Source organism: Megalobrama amblycephala, linkage group LG13 (genome assembly GCF_018812025.1).
Source record: "Megalobrama amblycephala isolate DHTTF-2021 linkage group LG13, ASM1881202v1, whole genome shotgun sequence".
Lineage (NCBI taxonomy): Eukaryota > Metazoa > Chordata > Actinopteri > Cypriniformes > Xenocyprididae > Megalobrama > Megalobrama amblycephala.
This window is the reverse complement of record NC_063056.1, coordinates 18,871,645-18,887,578: the sequence shown is the minus strand read 5'-3', so window position 1 is coordinate 18,887,578 and position 15,934 is coordinate 18,871,645. Positions and strand designations below refer to the sequence as shown.

Sequence of the window (15,934 nt, the reverse complement as noted above, 5' to 3'; positions counted from 1 at the left end):
TATATTTATTTTATATTTAAGAGTATGATTGCTATGTTCAATTGTTCTTCAAGTGCTCCAGTGTGACAGCCAGGTCATGCTGACACGTTTGTGGTTATACATTGGACGCCTGCCAAGTGCTGCAGAAGTAGTGTTTTTTCAGAATTAATGTTTGCTGACATTTAATTATGTAAGATTTGCAAAATTCCCTATAGGGGTTAAAACAACTATTTTTGACACTGGACCAGTGGATGACGTAATGGGTGAAATTAACCTCTTCTTTTAGAACAATAACATCAGTTTAGAACAAAAACATCAGTTTGTGTGGGTTGGGAATTTCCCTGTATACTTATGGTATAATATGGACTGAGTTGTTGATAATTCAGCTTTTTCCCTCCTTTGCTCTCCTTGTCTTCTGCTTCTCTCTCTCATCTGCAAATGTATGTTTTAATTCTTTTTTTGATCTTCATCTATTAGATACAATACTCTAAATTTTACAATACTCTAAATGTTATTATTAACTATTGACTGCTTCTTTATGGTTGTTATTTTACCTTTTGGTTTTTATCAAGTATTTTTCATTATCGATTAAGGTTAGCGTGTGAGGCTAAATTTAATTGTAATGAATAAATAATTTTTCATCAACTTTATCATCTGCCTGGATCTCATTTTGCCAAGTTTCTGCATCAGCTTATATGATATTTTCTACACTGGATGCGCTGTGGAAGACAGCTTCCAGAATCTACATGAGTTCAGTGCTGGATTTGCACAAAGGCTTTTACTGAAAGAAGCAGTTCCCACTTTAAAAGCAGAAGCTACTGTTTATGGGCATCAAACTGTAAGTACATTTTATTGTTTGAACATGTCTGAACATGTCTTTTAAATGTATAGTTCTGTTGCTATTTTTGGTTGCATCAAGGACGGAAACAAAGACCGTGTTTTTGCTTCGCTAACCAGTTAGCTAAATTCTAGTATATACTTCTCTAACAAACACCAACAAACTTCTATGTTCATAGACAAACAATTTATGCTATAAATTATACGCTACCTTTACAAAAATGCTACTACTCAGTCATGTATTCGGCTACAGTAAAGCTTTAATCAGGATAAAACTGTATATTGAAAGCTAACAAACAGCAGTGACAGCATATCTAAACACTTTGACAAATACAAATTGAAATACCATTCATAAACATCCTTTAAAAGCTGCGATTGCAGACGTTCTGCTTTACACTCTTCATCTGGGTCTGATTTGGCTCAATTTGATACAACAATATAGACACCATTATTTACATTTCCACTGAAGCAACTAATGGTAGGGGGCGTGGCGTTTCCGGACGCTTCAGCGAATCACAATACACTGGGCCAGCTAATCAATCTAACCAATCTGAGCACACTGCATATTTTGGAGGGAGGGGCTTCATAGAACCAGGAAGTCAAACGAGCCGTTCAAATTACAGTGGAAACAGAGGTGTAGAATAAAGGTAAAATATATGAAAAATACCAATCTGAGCACATTGCATATTTTGTAGGGAGCGGAAGAAGCAGAAGCATGAAGTCAGGGGTGAGTCAAGATGGCGGTAGGTGAAGACGATCTTTTTTAAGTGGAGTTACGTTTTCCGTTTTTTACCCTTCTAACATAATTTTTTTTATTATGAATTGACGACAAACAATATATTTTATGAACTGTGTGTTTAATTGTTGAACTCTATCTACTTTTACACTGTGAATATCAAGAAGTTTTAACTGAACTGAACTGAGTTGGCCTTTACCTTAGCCATGGCGGGGCCATGATTGATTTGTATAACTTAATTAACGAGAGATTGGACAGAATTGAATTGAAAAGTCTCCGAAAATGCTGTGCTAGTCGAAGATTTGCAGGAGAAAGTGGACTGCATATACAACGAAGTGGGCAGCTTTCACATTGAAATGGACGTTCACAAACAGAAACATGAAGCTTATGAACAGAAAATTGCGAAATTAGAAGAGAGACTGTCCGACACAGAACATTATGCAAGGAGGTGGGGCTGTCGGAGAATAGCAAAGAGGATGTCAAAGCCAGAGTCAAGGAGGTGTTATTAACATCATCACGAGCACAGTTGATGTGGCTCATCGACTGTGGCTCATCGACTGGGCAGGCTTAATAGTGAGAACCAGCGAGCCAGGCCTGTGATCATTCGATTCATTTCACGATCTGAGAAAGATATTTTCTGGAGAGCAGCAAAAAACAGCGAATACTTGAAGACCAGCAAGTTGCAATTCAAGGAGGATTTGGTGCCCACTGACAGAGCATCGAGACAAAAGCTGTGTCTCATTTCATTTCATTTCGAAGGCTGCATCCTCAAGAGGACAAATCCTGTGAACCGGGAATTGTTTGTTCTACTTGGTAAACGAGTTTATAGCAGTTGTTCAAGTTATCTCTAATCTCTAAAAGTCTTTTTCATTAGTTTCTCTTAATGTTGGGGGCATCTGTGATATAAATAAAAGAAAGGCTGTGTTTTTGTTTTTGAAAGATAAAAGGACTGATTTTAATTTATTACAAGAAACGCATAGTTCAAAGGATGATTATAATTTTTGGAAAAGTCAATGGGGTCAGGACATTTGGTTATGTCATGGTACAAATAGATCAGCAGGGGTCGCTATTCTCAAAGGAAATTTCAGGGGCAAAATTCTTCATAACGAAAGTAATAATAATGGAAGGCGGCTAATACTCATATTACAGGACTCTCATAAACAATATATTATTGCTAATATTTATGGTACTAATTGCAAATCTACAAATTTGCTTTTACTTCATGAATTAGAAGAACACATTTCAGACCTATCTACTAAATACGTGAACGCAAAATTTATACTTGGGGCCCGGGGTGATTTTAATGTAGTCCCAGATAATAATTTAGATAGATGGCCTCCAAAAGGAGTAAAAGATGATGTTAATAACAAAATTATTCCTGGGTTATGCAATAATTTAGGACTTGTTGATATCTGGTGAAAAATGAACCCCCAAAAACTCATGTATATGGCAAAATATTGATTTGTCTTTGCAGTCTCGTATAGATCTATGGTCAATTTCAGAGGAGTTGACATCATTAATTGACAACGTTACTATTGATCCTGCAGTTTTTACAGACCACAAATCTATTCAAATTTTCATTACCACTAATGACAGTATGAGTAGAAGTGGATACTGGATTTTAAACAATTCTTTATTATTAAATGATGATAAACAGGAAGTCTTAAGAATAATTAATAAATACTATAAACAGAGTTTAATTACTAACCAATATGGGCTGCATTGGGACATTATAAAAATATAAAGTAAGATGTTTAGCAATTAAAATGAGTAAATTGCCAAAAATAAACAGGCCAAAATGCAAGCCATCATTCAAGAGTTTGGTGCCCTGTGTGATAGAACAGATTTAACAGAAGAAGATACTCAAAATCTCAGAAAGTTACAAGGGGATTTATTGTATGAGGAGAAAGCAAAAGGTGCTTTCATACGCTCCAGAAGGAAGTGGCTTGAACATGGTGAAAAAAACACAAGATATTTTTATTCTTTGGAAAAAAGAAATGGTGAAAGATTATCAATTAATAAATTACGCATAAATAACACTGTAACAGATGATTTACCTACACTCTAAAAAATAAAACATTGGTTCAACAAAAAAAAATATGTTAACGTTTTCCACTAGAATTTTTAACTTAAGCCAATTGGGAGAATTACATTAATTCAAAGCAATATTTTGAGTTGATCCAACATAATGTTTTAAGTAAGGTGAAGACATTTTTTTGCCACAATAAAAAAACATTTCTAAGTAACATGAACTTAATAATTGTCAACATGAATGCAACTATTTAATTTGATCCAACATAATGTTTTAAGTAAGGTGAAGACGCTTTTGGACACAATAAAATGCATTTCTAACATGAACTTACCAAGCACCACTTGTCACCATGATGGCAAATCTCCAAAAACCCACATTAACAGAAACTCTTCTAAATTAGCATAACAAAACACTAATTACTGCTAAATCTCCGTTACCATTAATCTTGTGCAAAAAACATTATATAACACTTAATTTTAGCATTTACTCTCCCTTTCAAGTGCCATGGGCAAAGCATGATGGGAAATATAAATCCCAGCCCAGTTTCACTTAACTTAAGTTCGTCTAAATTAAAAGAAGTGTTCATACAACCAGGGACGGACTGGGACTAAAAAATGGCCCTGGACTTTGACTAGGCCCGGCCCAAAGCAATCGGCGCGGAAACTTGACAACAACAACAATAACGCCTGGCATGAGTGTCACAAGACTTTAATTGTGGCTCATGATACTATACCATCCAAATTATAGCATAGCACTGATGTTGACTAGATGTTGTGTTAAAAGCATATTATTCTAGATTAACTTGAATACTCATATAGTGGCTTCAGTATCTAAATTCCGCAATTTTTTTCTCTCGCCTTCTCAGCCCCACCCTTTTCTTTCCGTTTTTTACCAGCGGCCGCGTTATGCATATTGTTTGTTTGTTTCTATGCTTCTTCTATCTAACGTCTTTGCTGTTGGTTTCTTCCTACTCTTCCACTTCTTCTTTTCCTTACTTGGCAGCCACGGCCAATGCAGCTGGCATACAACTTAAAGGTGCATTTCTGCCACCTACAGTACTGGAGTGTGAAACAGATTAGTGGGGGAAAAAAACAGGTGATGACTGCGTGCGTGACGGGTGGTGGGCCGGCCCGTCGGCCGTCCTGGAGTACCGGCCGTTCTGTGATTCTCCAGATCACACAGATGGCCAGACCGCCCCTGCATACAACTCAAAACAATGAAACACGTTTACACGTCATCAGATTGTATTTTACATTAACAGAACTTAAAATTAAATACATTTTTGATTAACTGAAAATGTTAAACTATGACAAGTCATGATAGTATATAAAATCAATAGGCATAATTTGGGTGTCATCCAAGCTCAATAAAATAACAATTACAAGTAAAAAGTCTAACAGCATTTCAGAACTTGATTTTTTATTTCACAACAATATATATATTTAGGTAATGACTAAAGGTCCCCTGAATTAGTTTTTAGAGTGTACAATTTCAAAATATATAGAAGAATTTTATCAAACTTTGTATTTTAGCTCTGAAATTCAGTATCCCTCAATGGAGTCCTTTTTAGAAAAATTGGATAATAGCTTTGTTAACGATGAATTTGGCAGCATTTGTGAGAAAAAACTTTGTATTACTGAAATTATTGACAATATTAAGAAGCTCAAGGACAACAAATCTCCTGGTAATGATGGGCTTACGAATGAATTCTTTAAAACTTTCAGAGATGCCATTTCCCCATTTATTTTAGCAATGTTTAATGAATCTATAAAGAATGGCATTTTACCTCCATCTCTTAGACAGGGTGTAATTACCTTAATACCGAAGCCAAATAAGGATATTCTATCTCTAGATGGGTGGAGACCCAACCTTATTAAACACTGATGCCAAACTGTTTTCTCTTATTTTTGCCAGCAGGCTGAAATTAGGTTTGGATTCCCTAATTGATCAGTCTCAGTCAGGTTTTATGAAAGGGAGACATATATGCAACAATATTCGTCTTATTTTTGATTTTATTGATGTCACCTTCTTGATGATGACAACCTAATACTATTTATTGACTTTAATAAAGCCTTTGATACAGTGGAGCACAAATTCATGTTCGCAACATTAGAATACTTTAAATTTGGAATCTTTTTTTAGAAAGGCAATTGTACACAGAATGTAGCAGCTCTGGGGACTTCTTGTAGGTTTTTTCTCTCTAGGGGCATTAGACAGGGCTGTCCAGTCTCTCAGTTTCTTTTTCTGCTTGTCACACAGGTTCTTTCTTGCTATGTAAATATGAATTTCTTTCAAGGTGTTAACATTTTTGTGAATGAATTAAAAATTTGTCAGCTGGCCGATGACACAACACTCTTTTTAAAAAATGCTGCAGAGGTTAGCAAAGCGATTGGTACCATAAATAATTTCTCTAAGGTATCTGGTCTCAACCTTAATGTTAGCAAATGTTAAAAGTGTTAACTTTGATGAAATTGATGGAATTTCTGTTAAGGAGGTAGTCACATATCTTGGTGTAAAACTTTGTAAAGATGAATCTTATTGTGATTCTCTTAATTTTGATCCAATTCTCAACAGTACAAAAAGAAAATTTAACTCTTGGTTGCAGAGAGATTTGTCTGTGTCTTACTGTCTAAATCTGAAGGTTTGTCAACATCTGCATGTATCTCCCAAGCTCTATTTGTACCCAAGACATTTACCAAAGAGTCTGACAAGTTAATATTTGATTTTGTTTGGAAAAACAAACCTCATTATTTAAAGAAAAATATATTATGCATTCCATATTATCAGGGTGGTTTAAATGTTGTGGATTTTACGACTTTGAATAGCACTTTTAAAAAAATTTGGTTACAAAATTTTATTAAAAATAATTGCTCTATATGGAATATTTTCCCTAACCATTTATTTAAACAACTTGGTGTCAGGTTTGGTGGTGGTGAAAGGAGCGAGGACTCAGTTACAGGAATGCAGGCTTTATTCAATAATAAAAATAAAACAAAAACTACCCCATGGGGGGAAAAACAGACTTGCCAAACTTGACTTGACTTGACTTGGCTGCACAAAGGGAAACATATGACAACGAACCAGCACAGGACTGCAAACACAAGGGGAATAAATAGGAGAGCAAACAAGGCAGGTAATGAGGGAGGACAGGTGGGGCAAATCAACCAATAACGAGGTAACAAGATGGGCGGGGTCAAGACAATAGACATGAGAGCACATGGCACAAAGAAACACAAGACAAGCCATGTGCTCACGCCAAACAAAACAAAAAAACAAACACATGGCCAATGAAGACAAATCACAAGCCATGTGCTTACACAAGACAAGACATGAACACGCAACTATGAAAACTCATAAGCCACGTGTTCACACAAAAACAAGATAACATGAGAGCACGCAGCCCGTGAAACACAGACTGCGTGCTACACAAAAGACAAAACATGAAAGCACGCGGCAGGTGGAAACAAAACATGACAATACAAGAGACAAAACATGAGACAAGAACGCACGGCAAGTGAAGGAACACTCGGCCGTGCGCTCACAATAAAAGACAGGACTGGACCGTGCCGGGATCCGAACGCCACGCTCCCAACATGAAACAAGGCACGCAGACAAGAGAGCGCATGGCTCGAGAACACTTGAGACTGTACGCTCACACAAAAACAGGACAAGAACGGGAGTGTCAGAGGTCTGTCACGAAACCAAGAAATAAACTAGACAGAAGTGACAGAACCCTGACCCTTGGTGGTATACATTTTTTTCTTAGATACAGTTTTCATATTAACAAAATACCTCTTCAATTATCTAATTTTCACAGGCAAGTCCTTTTAACGTGGTGTTTGGCTTTTAAGCACAACTTCTCTCCTCACTTCTTTTTTATATGGAATAACAAGAATATCACACACCAAAAAGAATCTTTATTTTTTTGACATTGTTTTGAGTCTGATATATTATTAGTTGGTCACTTGTTGAATTCTGATGGTCAGTTTTTGAGTATTAATGAACTATGTCTTAAATTTAAGTGTTAAAGAATATTGTATTGTCTTGAATTGTCCTGAATTATAATTCTGCCAAAATCTCTATTCAGAAATCAGGGTACTTGGTGTAACACTGTAGGGAGTAAAGTAAACATTTGTTTTTAGATAAACTTGATTTAATTAATGATAAATGCAGTAACCAATCGATTAGATCTCTTTTTGTTAATATCTCTTCTCCTCCATCTAAATTTGTTTGGGTTAATATGTTTCCTTCATTTGAGTGGGAACATTTTTGGGGAGTTCTTAGTCGGTATTGTGTAACAAATAAAACCAAAGAAGTGTCATTTAAAATTGCTCACAGAATATATCCTGTGAAAGAAACATTAGAGCATTTTCATCTGGATATTGATTGCTCGTTTTGTAATGGTGAAAGAGAGTCTATTGGGCATTTATTTTTTGAATGTGCCTGTTCATCTTTCTTTTGGTATTAGATGTCACCATTTCTAAGTGTTAAAATGAACTGCAACATAGTCTTAAATTTGTCCTCTGTTTTACTTCATTCACATGCTTTTCCAAAAGGATAATATATATTGTCGATTTGTTTTTGTTATCAGGAAAATTTTTCATTCATCAATCTAAATGGAATAACTCTAAACCCAATTTTGCTCATTTTAAAAGAGTCTTTAAAGGTTATTTAGAATCTATAAAGTTTTCAAAAAAATGAAAAGCCCAAAGAACTGTATATTTGCTAAATGTTTGTGATGCCCTTTTTAATATTTTTTTTTTATCTATTGTTCTTTAATTGTATACTTGAAAAATGTGGAAATGTGTGGAGTTCTGTTGCTCTTGAAATCTGTAATTTTGAAAGTTTAATAAAAAAAATAATAAAAAAATTTAAAAAAGCAGGAAGTCAAACAAGCCGTTCATATGACAATGGAAACAGAGGTGTAGAATAAAGGTAAAATATATGAAAAATACAGCATTTTCAAAAAAACAAAGCATTAAGACATGTTAAACTGCGCCCCAAAAACACAATCAAGCCTAGAAAAAAAACACTGCACCACCCCTTTAAGTTTAAATAATTATATACATACATTTTTTAAATTAGTAACTTTTGTGTGTACTTGGTATAACTATGAACTCAAATTTTAAATGTTAGTTTTTTGTTTTGTTTTTTAATACATTATTAGAAATAGATATATTTGTAGACAAAGGTTTCAGCTAATAGAACATGTTTTTATGAAAATGTTTTTAATTGACATTTATTCACTTCACAATTTAACTTGTGTCAACTCCTAGACACACTGAAAAGCATACTATTTTTTTTTTTTTTTCTCCATTTTATTTTTTTTTCTAAACAGTGTAAGTATTCAGTTATGTAATAATGGTGTTCAGTAATCATGGCACTAAGTGATAAAATACATTCTCTAAAAATTCTGTTTTCAAACAAACTGTCATGAACAATCCAGTTCCTAAATTCCTTAATTCTCTACCCTCTTTTTTAATATTAAACAACCAATGTCCTTGGGTAAATAATACATAATATGCTCTTCAGTTGATGTTTTAATATTTTAACAAAATAAATTGAAAAAAGAATAAAATATTTCTTTCAAAATTAACAAAAACCTTACTGACTGTGTTGACAAAGATCCAACACAGGTTACAACAGATTTAAGTACTAACAAATATTTCATTTTAAACAGATGATTGACAAGATGTAACAACTTATTTATTTATTTATTTTTTTTAATCTAATATTTAATTTAATTCAACAATCCTTCCAGTGGTTTGCTTTTCTCCTTTAAGCAGTATGTCTCATGGGTCTCCATAAGCTGACCTGAAAAATACAAGAAGCTTATATATATATATATATATATATATATATATATATATATATATATATATATATATATATATATATATATATATACACACACACACACACAATTTTAAATTGTAATAATATTTCACGATATTATTGTTTTAACTGTATTTTTAAATTAAATAAATGCAGCCTTGGTCCACTTATTTTAAAAACATTAAAAATCTTACCGATCCCAAATTTTTAAATGGTAATGTGTGTGTGTGTGTGTGTGTGTGTGTGTGTGTGTGTGTGTGTATATATATATATACACAGTGGGTACGGAAAGTATTCAGACCCACTTAAATTTTTCACTCTTTGTTATATTGCAGCCATTTGCTAAAATCATTTAAGTTAATTTTTTTCCTCATTAATGTACACACAGCACCCCATACTGACAGAAAAACACAGAATTGTTGACATTTTTGCAGATTTATTAAAAAAGAAAAACTGAAATATCACATGGTCCTAAGTATTCAGACCCTTTGCTGTGACACTCATACATTTAACTCAGGTACTGTCCATTTCTTCTGATCATCCTTGAGATGGTTCTACACCTTCATTTGAGTCCAGCTGTGTTTGATTATACTGATTGGACTTGATTAGGAAAGCCACACACCTGTCTATATAAGACCTTACAGCTCACAGTGCATGTCAGAGCAAATGAGAATCATGAGGTCAAAGGAACTGCCTGAAGAGCTCAGAGACAGAATTGTGGCAAGGCACAGATCTGGCCAAGGTTACAAAAAAATTTCTGCTGCACTTAAGGTTCCTAAGAGCACAGTGGCCTCCATAATCCTTAAATGGAAGACGTTTGGGACGACCAGAACCCCTCCTAGAGCTGGCCGTCCGGCCAAACTGAGCTATCGGGGGAGAAGAGCCTTGGTGAGAGAGGTAAAGAAGAACCCAAGAATCACAGTGGCTGAGCTCCAGAGATGCAGTCGGGAGATGGGAGAAAGTTGTAGAAAGTCAACCATCACTGCAGCCCTCCACTAGTCGGGGCTTTATGGCAGAGTGGCCCGACGGAAGCCTCTCCTCAGTGCAAGACACATGAAAGCCCGCATGGAGTTTGCTAAAAAACACCTGAAGGACTCCAAGATGGTGAGAAATTAGATTCTCTGGTCTGATGAGACAAAGATAGAACTTTTTGGCCTTAATTCTAAGCGGTATGTGTGGAGAAAACCAGGCACTGCTCATCACCTGTCCAATACAGTCCCAACAGTGAAGCATGGTGGTGGCAGCATCATGCTGTGGGGGTGTTTTTCAGCTGCAGGGACAGGACGACTGGTTGCAATCGAGGGAAAGATGAATGCGGCCAAGTACAGGGATATCCTGGACCAAAACCTTCTCCAGAGTGCTCAGGACCTCAGACTGGGCCAAAGGTTTACCTTCCAACAAGACAATGACCCTAAGCACACAGCTAAAATAATGAAGGAGTGGCTTCACAACAACTCCATGACTGTTCTTGAATGGCCCAGCCAGAGCCCTGACTTAAACCCAATTGAGCATCTCTGGAGAGACCTAAAAATGGCTGTCCACCAACGTTTACCATTCAACCTGACAGAACTGGAGAGGATCTGCAAGGAGGAATGGCAGAGGATCCCCAAATCCAGGTGTGAAAAACTTGTTGCATCTTTCCCAAAAAGACTCATGGCTGTATTCGATCAAAAGGGTGCTTCTACTAAATACTGAGCAAAGGGTCTGAATACTTAGGACCATGTGATATTTCAGTTTTTTTTTTTTTAATAAATCTGCAAAAATGTCAACAATTCTGTGTTTTTCTTTCAATATGGGGTGCTGTGTGTACATTAATGAGGAAAAAAATGAACTTAAATGATTTTAGCAAATGGCTGCAATATAACAAAGAGTGAAAAATTTAAGGGGGTCTGAATAATTTCCGTACCCACTGTATATATATATTTGTCAATTCCTTCAGCAGCTTACAAATCAACTCCATCAGACGTAAAACCTGATGGAGTTGACATCTGACAGAGTTGAAAAAATGTAATATTTTTCTTATCCATGCTGTACAGTGGAGCCATTTTTCCCCTCAGTTGAAGCCGCCTATATAAATGTAGCAAAATGACAAGATTGATCCCACAGATATTGAGAGAATTTATCACACTGAGAAGACAATATTAAATGTGTGACCAGAGAGACTTCAACATTGTTTGTTTAAAATAAAAAAATATATATAAATAAATCCTCCAGGACTAAGTGTCTTACTGTGGCATCCACAATCAGCAGGAAATAAAAAAGGGTTCCTCATTTATAAAAATCATAATGGATTTGCAATGTGAGGACACAACTTTGATAGATATGGAAAATATTGTATTTTTTTGATATCTTACAGGTCTCGGCCGTTCAATTTAAATGTATTTTTTTTAATCTGTTGCATATTTAAACACTTTGTTTGGCAGTTTTACATTGTGACCTCATGCCGAGGACAGGTTAAATCACATGTAGAATATTTAAAATAACTTAATGAATTTATTAAACAAAATTTTAATTCATCTACTAGAGCCACTACTAGAGGGGACTGTATAATACCTCATAGAAGAAGTGCTTTTGGGCAGTCAGTATTTTCTTATAGAGCAGTACATACTTGGAATACTATATCCATAGAACTAAGAAATATTACATAGCTTGCTTCTTTCTCTAAAATGATAAAAGGGTGGTTATTGGATAATCAAATATGTCCTCATAAATAGTGATTCCTTGTTTGCTTTTGGTTTTGTATGTACTTTTTTGTTTTTTGTTTTATTTCATCTGCCAGGGACTGCAGATGAAAATTAGCCAGAATGGCTAAATCTGGCACATTTACATAAGAGATTTGTTTCTTGTGTTAATTAATGTGCATTGTCCTCTTTTAAAAAAGCAAATAAAATAAATAAAATAAATAATAGAAAATAAATTATTAAAAAAATGTATGCAATGAATGCCAGGAGTATACATATTTCCTTTTGATGTAACGTTTTAAGTATTTTTATTTCTATGAATTTCTTCATTTTTAACATAAAAGAACATGTTTTTATGTAGGCCATGTTTTTTTTTTACCTTATATATTATGAATCAGTGAACTGCTAATTATGGAGACCCCATTTTGAGGGAGGTCCTCATTTGTCAGGACAACTGCATTAAACTTAAACAAGTTTCACTAAAATGTGAGTATAACATTTTTATGCCCTAATCAAAAAAAAATTGTGCCAACATAAAAATATATATTATATTATATTATATTATATTATATTATATTATATTATATTATATTATATTATATTATATTATAAAGAACAATTATGCCTCCCACTCAAATCTGATTTTGTCCTTTCACTTACACGATGTGTCTGAACAAACCGATTGACTAAAATGAATCAGCCATTCCAGTGCTACACATGAGAGACGTCAGTTTAGGTGACCTGGATGAGCGCATCTGATTATCACTCAGTTGTGAAACAATGAGCAATGTTTTGTTACATGTTGGAAAACGTAGCTTGTAACTCAGAAAACGACACTATTATGGAAGTGCTGTCACAATATTGACTGAAAGTAGTTAGTAGTGTGGTTAGTTACTAGACCCCCAACACTTGTCATTCACCTACCCTGCAGAACCTCCACCTTGACTTTTCTGCTGAGGGTCTTGCTCTTGAACGTCAGGCTACAGCTGTACTCCCCCCTGATCTTCTCTGATACAGGCAGATTATGAATCGATAGATCTGCATCTTTTAACTCTCTTCCCTTGACCCTGCTGTCTGTGCCCGGTGTGACATCCCATCTGACCACGGGACCAACACTGAGGCTGAGGAGAGTCTGAGGCTGGTTTTGATCGCTGAGAGGAGTGAAGCTCCAACTACCACCCTGGAGGCCTGTCTCATTTAAAACGGACCAGGGAATGTTAGATGACAGGGAACATGGGATGTTGACTGTAGAGGATGAGGAGAGAGAGGTATAAATCGGATCTGGAGGAGAAGGGGAGAGGTCTAGAGGAAAAGAGATGAAAATAAAGGGAACATTATTATTATTATTATTATTAGCAGCAATTTAAATAAACATAAAACATAAACAAATAATAAGATAATTAATAACAATACAAATTAAATAACAAGTGTATAATTATCATTATATTATACTGAAATTATATTAAATATTGTTTATATATTTATATTTAGCATTACAAAAAAATAAGAGTAAACAAGCTTTTATCAGTGCTCCATCATTATTCTGCTAAAGTTTACATATTTCACCATATTCGTCATTCTTGTAGATATTGACTGTAATCATCTTCTATGTTTCTTGTGTATTTTTCATTCCTTATTATTGCTTTGTAAACAACTCTCAGAATGTGAAAACTAATGAATGGATAAATACACTGAGTGTTTAACAACTGCGTCTCACCTATTACAAAAACAGTTGTTGTTGCTTTAGTTTCTCTCCAATCATACTCCACCTGGCATGTCCAAACACCACTATGACACCTGGACACATCTTTGACTGAAATTGTGTTTCCATAACGCTTGATTTCAGGACAACCAGAGTTTTCAGGTGGAGTCCACGTTATTCTGGGCCTCGCTGAACTCGAATCAGTTTTACATTCCAGAGACAGAGAGTCACCAAATATCACGGCTGGCACTTTGGGTATAGTGACTGAAATAGAGAAAAGGGTGTTGAAAGGTGGAATATGCAACTTTAGATAATCTTATCATGTAATGTGTAAAGTTATAGCCAAAAATATCAAAGTGTATGTGAGAGTGGAGTAACCCATTTAAGTTCATACTGCCAAATATGCAGAATTATAGATTAAAATTGTTCTAGTGGGTAAATTATATGACTTAATCATCGCCTTTATGAGTTTAGTAAGATAGATGATTATAAAATATATCCATAGATTCATTTTTCATGTTTTTTTTCTTTTTTGCAGTTCAGCCCTATGATACAGGGGGCAGACTAGTTCTGCAGTGCACACATCCTGAATCGAGCTCAGCAGTAGGTGTAGAGTCATCCAGTCATCTCTTTGAAAAAGAAACTAATAGAAAAACTCATTTTAATAAGTGTTTTTGGAAAATATATGAGAGCAATTAACAGAATAGTTCACCCAAAATGGGAAATTCTGTCATCATTTATTTAAACTTGTTTGACTTCTGAGGAACGAAAATTTGTTTATTTAGCCTATATTTTTATGATTTTTATCTATCTATTTATTTATTTATTTTACTTTTATTTATTTAATATATTTTTTGTGCATAATGAAACTCAATGAGGTCCAGTGCTGCTTTTGGAACCCATTTCCTTTGTATGGACAAAAACAGCTAAAACATTCTTCAAAATATCTTCTTTTGTGTTTCACAGAAGAAAGAATGGCATAAGGATGAAGCAATTTTTGAGTGTACTATCCCTTTAAGAGATTTTGTGGCTGTAAACTTTGGGTCTCTTTTTTGCTTTTTGTTTCTCACACACTTTCTGTACTTAGTCTTACCATGGTACAGTTTGTAGGTCTTGACATAAGTAGACGTTAATACATGTTGTTCACAGCGCCAAACTTCAAAATCAGAATCCTGTACTGGTGAGATTTGGAGATCGTAATTCGATGACAGAGAGGCATGTGTTTTATCATCTTTCCCTACAAAAGACAAACATACATGTGCAGTTATATCAAACATGGTAGCCTGATTATTATTGTGGAGATAAAAGACATGAACTCAGTAAAAACATGCATCTCACCCATTTGGATCCCACCCTGAGGGTTCCTGCTGATAACTAGTTTTTTATCTGAACCGCGGTACCAGTTCACATAAACATTATCTGCTGTTACTGATGAATCTCTAGGTATGGTAACGGCCCCTCCAATCTGTGCGTAAATTACCGTGTGGGTTTCTGATGACAGAAGAACACATCGGTCACAAGAATTATGCTTATACAGACTGCATTTCATGTTCTTCGCCATATGTCAAGATATTTGCAACTTACCTTGTGCTTTGAGAAATCGTACAATTAGCGATATCAGTATCCAACAAAACATCATTCTGTTCTCAGAGCAGAACCAGAGAGGATGAAGGGTGATAGTGAGATAACCTACCGAAGGAGATAGTCGTGTACTTTTATATGAGGGAAGGGGTAAGCCTACGTCGCATCACAGACGCATGACACTAACGTCTGAGAAGTACGTCGCTGCCACAGTAAATTAATATCTTACCCTCATGTGTTTTTTCTAGCTTTTTTTTTTCTTTCCTTTCTTATCTTTCTTATCTATCATTGTTAACTTTTTGATTGTACTTTCCTATGTGTTCTGATGACATTGAATATATTCTTGGTAGTTGATAGGCTATATATTGTGAATTGTAGATAGCTATACAAATCTACTGTTCACAAGCATAATAAAAAAATAAAACATTTTTAAAAAAAATCACTCACTTTCTCCTCACTCACTTTCTCCTGGAGATTAGGACTATACACCAACAGAGTTGCAATTATTAACAACAACTTTAAAGATGAACATATAAATTCAGTCATTATAA

The 15,934-nt window shown here is 34.9% G+C and overlaps 1 protein-coding gene and 1 long non-coding RNA gene across 2 annotated transcripts; one reads left to right on the top strand and one right to left on the bottom strand.

Moving 5' to 3' along the window:
- Positions 1 to 553: 553 nt before the first annotated feature.
- Positions 554 to 2,498, top strand: LOC125243743. The gene is made up of 2 exons (XR_007179107.1): positions 554 to 817; positions 1,512 to 2,498. It is a non-coding gene; the product is annotated as an uncharacterized LOC125243743 (long non-coding RNA).
- Positions 2,499 to 8,787: 6,289 nt separating this feature from the next.
- On the bottom strand, positions 8,788 to 15,512 carry LOC125243632. Its single transcript, XM_048153405.1, has 6 exons — positions 15,387 to 15,512; positions 15,141 to 15,293; positions 14,896 to 15,039; positions 13,818 to 14,066; positions 13,025 to 13,402; positions 8,788 to 9,398 (listed from the first exon to the last, which is right to left on the bottom strand). The coding sequence occupies exons 1-6, from the start codon at positions 15,439 to 15,441 to the stop codon at positions 9,325 to 9,327; spliced, it is 1,053 nt and encodes a 350-aa protein (XP_048009362.1). The 5' UTR covers positions 15,442 to 15,512; the 3' UTR covers positions 8,788 to 9,324.
- Between the last annotated feature and the right edge of the window lie 422 nt (positions 15,513 to 15,934).